General features: G+C 27.8%; 2 protein-coding genes across 2 annotated transcripts; both read right to left on the bottom strand.

Moving 5' to 3' along the window:
• Nucleotides 1-540: 540 nt before the first annotated feature.
• On the bottom strand, nt 541-1,872 carry LOC107457730 (uncharacterized). Its single transcript, XM_016075897.3, has 2 exons — nt 1,528-1,872; nt 541-1,121 (listed from the first exon to the last, which is right to left on the bottom strand). The coding sequence occupies exons 1-2, from the start codon at nt 1,843-1,845 to the stop codon at nt 1,035-1,037; spliced, it is 405 nt and encodes a 134-aa protein (XP_015931383.1). The 5' UTR covers nt 1,846-1,872; the 3' UTR covers nt 541-1,034.
• Nucleotides 679-1,008, bottom strand: LOC110273522 (dephospho-CoA kinase-like). Its single transcript, XM_021126661.1, has one exon. It carries the CDS (start codon nt 1,006-1,008, stop codon nt 679-681), a length of 330 nt encoding a protein of 109 aa, XP_020982320.1.
• Nucleotides 1,873-4,584: the final 2,712 nt, after the last annotated feature.

Here is a 4,584-nt window from a genome sequence, read left to right as displayed (position 1 = left end):
AAAAAGGGTGTTCTAAATACGCTTATTAATCCATAAATAAAATATAAGTTGATATTATGTTGTATATCTTAAATTTATAAGTAATACAACACTTTGTGTAATGAGAACAAATCCTTTCTTCATATCAGGCAGACAAAAGTATAAGTAGTTGTGAGCAATATTCACCTCAACCAATTCATGCCAGAAGCTAGCTAGCTGGTTTATGCATGGCTGTCAAAGATAAATAAAAAAGTGAAGGAAAATTTGCAAAAACTATTACTAGTTTATCTAGCAAAAAGAGCAATGGATCATCACTAATGTATAGGACTCTACTTAAAAACTAATATTCACTTGAAATATAATATTTGGGGATGCAGAATCTTTTGGCAAAATAGTTTAGTATAGTCATAAAATTAAACATGAGAACAAAAACATCTATATCAAGACTCGATGATATCTTAATGGAAACCTAATGATTCAGGCAGTCATTAGAAGAAGGTAACAATAGTTTCAATTATGAATATTTCACATCTAAAATCCACCTTCTCATTACTATCAATGTTAAAACAATGGTCAATCTCATTATAATTATAAATTAGTCAAACAACCACAAAAAAGATGGCAGTACTTGACAGCTAAATTCATCTTTTAAAATGCTAAATTACAAATTCAAATTTAATCTTTGAAGAACACAAGTGATTATAAAAGTGCTTTTATACACAAAACAACACCCGAAGTCAGTGAAGCAAGTATGACCGAGGCTCCATTCTTCGAAAGTGAAAACTGAGTCCATGTCAAGGGTTTTGACACTTCAATTAGAACCTTCTGAAACTGTTCATTCAAGTGATCAAGTGATCCAGTGTTATCTGTCACCATATCTGCTTTATTCATCTTCAAATCAAGTGTCATTTGATCATTGATCCTGTTCCTAGCATTCTCCTCATTTGATTTGTCTCTTCTCATGAGTCTCTTTTTCTCTGTTTCAGGATCAATCCACACAACTATAATCGGCTTTGTGAACTTGTCCATCTTGGCCTCAAACAACAAGAGGACATCTATCTAGAACAATAACCTTGTATCCTTTTAGCCATAGCTTCACAACTTCTCAAAATATTCCAGAGGATATACGGGGAGCCAATAATCTAAAACATGATCACAACCAAAATTCAATAGAAATTCAACAAACTAATCCCAAAAATGATGCATTTTAGGAATGATTGAATTGAAAATACTAGCTATGGGTTAAGAATTATAAAGTCTTCAACTTTAGCCTACTCTAATCTTAGACAGAGAATTGAGCAAAAATCTAGAATCAGGACACGTAAAATAAATAATACTAAAAGAAGTAGCTTTGAGCAATCCACATAAGCAAAATTGTTAAGAAATTTCATGTAAATTGATCATTCTACTTCATTCATGATTTACAACAACATTTAGATCAGCAACTAGACAAATTAATTGATTAGGAATCCAACATCATCTCAAAATACAGGGAGAAGGAAAATCTGAAAACAACAGAACAGGAAAAGCGGTGATGCAAGGACTCACTAACAGTCCACTGCGACTAGGTGACTGTGAGGACCCGACACCAAAAGACGACGAGTGACGACCCCATGATGGTCCACGATCCTCAATGAAGGCGGGGACCCAAAAATAGGAGATGACGAGCGCCGACGAGCTGCTTTTGTGGCTGGCGACGAGGAGCCCTGGGAAGGCCGGAAGACGTTGAAACGCCGGTGACAAGACGAGACGAACGACGAGACGCCGGCAAGTGTGAAGGAGACGAGAGTCGAGAGTCGAGTGAGAATCTAGTGGTAGTGAGTGAGAAGAGAGAGTTTGAGCCTTAGAATTGAGAGTGAAAGACATTCTTTGATAGGGTAAACGGTTGGTGAGAAAATCCAGAAGACGAAGAAGTTTTTTAATTTTTTTTATTTTTTAGATTTTTATTTTGTATAAATGACTATGAGAGATTAGAATTTGTGGGAGCATTAATAAGATTGAAGTAATTGTATTTAGTGTGTATGAATAATTAAATGTATTTTTATTTTAGATTTTAAATTGTTTAAAATTTATAATTATAAGATTAAAGTTAGTTGATTTTTAAAATTTATAATAAGAATATTGTAGTCATTTTTTAAAATTTTTTATGATATATTTTCGGATTTTCTTGTATCGTAAATATATTAATTTTGGGTTAAGTATGATTTTGGTTTCTAAGGTAGGGGTTGAACATTTTTTTCGTTTTCGACCTTTTTTCGCTACAAAATGGTCCCAAAAATTTTAGTTTGTTTTAAAATCGTCATTTTTACCAAATTTTTTATTTTTATTGCCAAATTACCTTTAACTAAAAAATTATAAAATAAAATAGAAAAGAAAGAAAGAAAGGCAAGATGAAGAGGGGGGAGACAGAGAGTAAAGGAGAAGAAAGAGATCGGAAGGGAGCGGGAGACAGTGTTCAGTGCCCCACTCGCGCGCCGCTCGTCATTTCTGCTCCTCCTCCTCGCTCAGTCGCCGATGTTCTTCGCCATTGTTGCTTCTGCTTCTGTTGTTGTTCTGATTTTATTATCTATTATTATTGTTGGTGTTGTTCTTCTAGTTATTTATTTATTGTTGTTTTATTGTTGTTGTTGTTTTATTGCTTTTTGCTTTTGTATTCTACTTCTGCTTCTATCTGCTTTTATTTTTGCATTTTAAGAAAGAATGGGAAAGGGCATTTTCGTCCGAATCACGATTTTAAAACAAATTGAAACTTTTAGGACCATTTTATAGTAAAAAAGGGTCAGGAACATAAAAATTTTAACCTCTATTTTAGAGACAAAAACATATTTAATCCATTAATTTTAATTACTTAATCGTATATACAGAGAATTTTACATTTTCTTAAAATTTTATTGATCAATGATGCAGTTTTGATTTTTATTTTTTTAAAATTTAATTTAAAAGTAATATTAATTTTATTTTGGCATACATAGTCATTAATTAACTTTTTCACATGGAAAAGCAGTGTATGTTTATTACTTGCCTTTTCTATATTAATTTTAATAATATATATAATCTAATAATTTCATTGTTTATTGATTTAATTAAGATAACTTTAAAATATGGTATCTAAAAAAATAGTTTCACCATATCTAAATACTAATATAGTTTTCTCTCTAAATAATTATTTGCATAACGAAAGTGATATATTCTTAAAATAAATGTATTTTGATATAATTATATCCAAATATATTGACTTAATTAATAACAAATCAAATTTATCAAGTGTAAGCTTATTTATTAATATTTGATTAATTTGAGTTGAGAAATTTATGACTGTCACTTTAGAATTTAGTTTTTACAAGACTCTAAATTTAATATTATTAAAAAATAAATAAATTTGTCTGTCACTCGATTAAATGATTTGTTATCTATTTATTTTTTAAAATTATACTAAAAAGCATACATTTTTATAGTATAAATTATAAATTTAATTCTAAAGTACTATCAATATAAACAATTTTAAACATTTATTTAATTAAATAATAATATGTCAACAAAAACAATTATTTTTATCTTAATTGATGATTAACGCATTAAAATTAAATTCAAAAATTAAATATTAAATTTTAAGTAATATAAAATTATTTAGTATTTTTTTTACCACAACAAATACTTCTTGTACCCTTAGAAGCTTTAATAATAAACAATTTATACTAGCCTTTAACTCATAAGATAATGTATAACCTAATTTTTTTTCCAAACAACAAAAGTAAATTAAAATGTTGAATGACCACACAAGTTATCCAATAAAATATATTTTCTCGATCAAATTTGTTACATAGATCATTTTCTATTAGTAATAGATGTGGAGGTAATTATAATTAGTTTATTAGTTTAGTATATGTCAATTAAAATCAAAATTAGTTTAACTTATTAGTTATTTAATGTATTTCTTTACAATTAATTGTAGTCATGTATTAAATAACTAACAACCTAAACTAATTTTATTTTAATTGACATATGTTAATGTGACTAATTAATTATAATTGAATCTATAATTATTAATAAAAAAATCTAGATAACAACTATTAATAAGTCTATAAAAATTTATCAATATTTTTCTATAAAAAAAATACATAAATTGTTTATTGACGAATTACATGTTATTAACATAAACATAAAGACAGAGGAGAGGAGGAGGGATTATTGACTCCAAGAGTGATCTATAACAACTAGATTCGATAGAATGATAGATGAAGATTAGGAATACATTTATTTTTGGAGTCACCATCAATAAATCTTTTTACGTATATATATTTATAATTACATATAAATACTTGAGAGAATTTCAACTACCTTAAAAACACTCCTTCAATTCAACAAGGTTGCTATGTTCATGAAAAAATCAAAATGTAGTTAATCGGTTAAAAATTATAACCACAATTTGGTTAACCAATTTAATAAAATAGTTTTAAAAATTATATCCATATTTTTTAGAATTGGTTAACTAAAACCAAATTAAAAAACCAATTTTTAATCGGTTAACCAAAACCAAAACCAAATTAAAATAAAAACTAAAAACGGTTTTATTCAAACTCCAAAATTAGTTTTTACATATGCTTT

Source organism: Arachis duranensis, chromosome 7 (assembly GCF_000817695.3).
Source record: "Arachis duranensis cultivar V14167 chromosome 7, aradu.V14167.gnm2.J7QH, whole genome shotgun sequence".
Lineage (NCBI taxonomy): Eukaryota > Viridiplantae > Streptophyta > Magnoliopsida > Fabales > Fabaceae > Arachis > Arachis duranensis.
The sequence above is the reverse complement of the archived record's forward strand: the minus strand, read 5'-3'. Positions and strand labels throughout refer to the sequence as shown.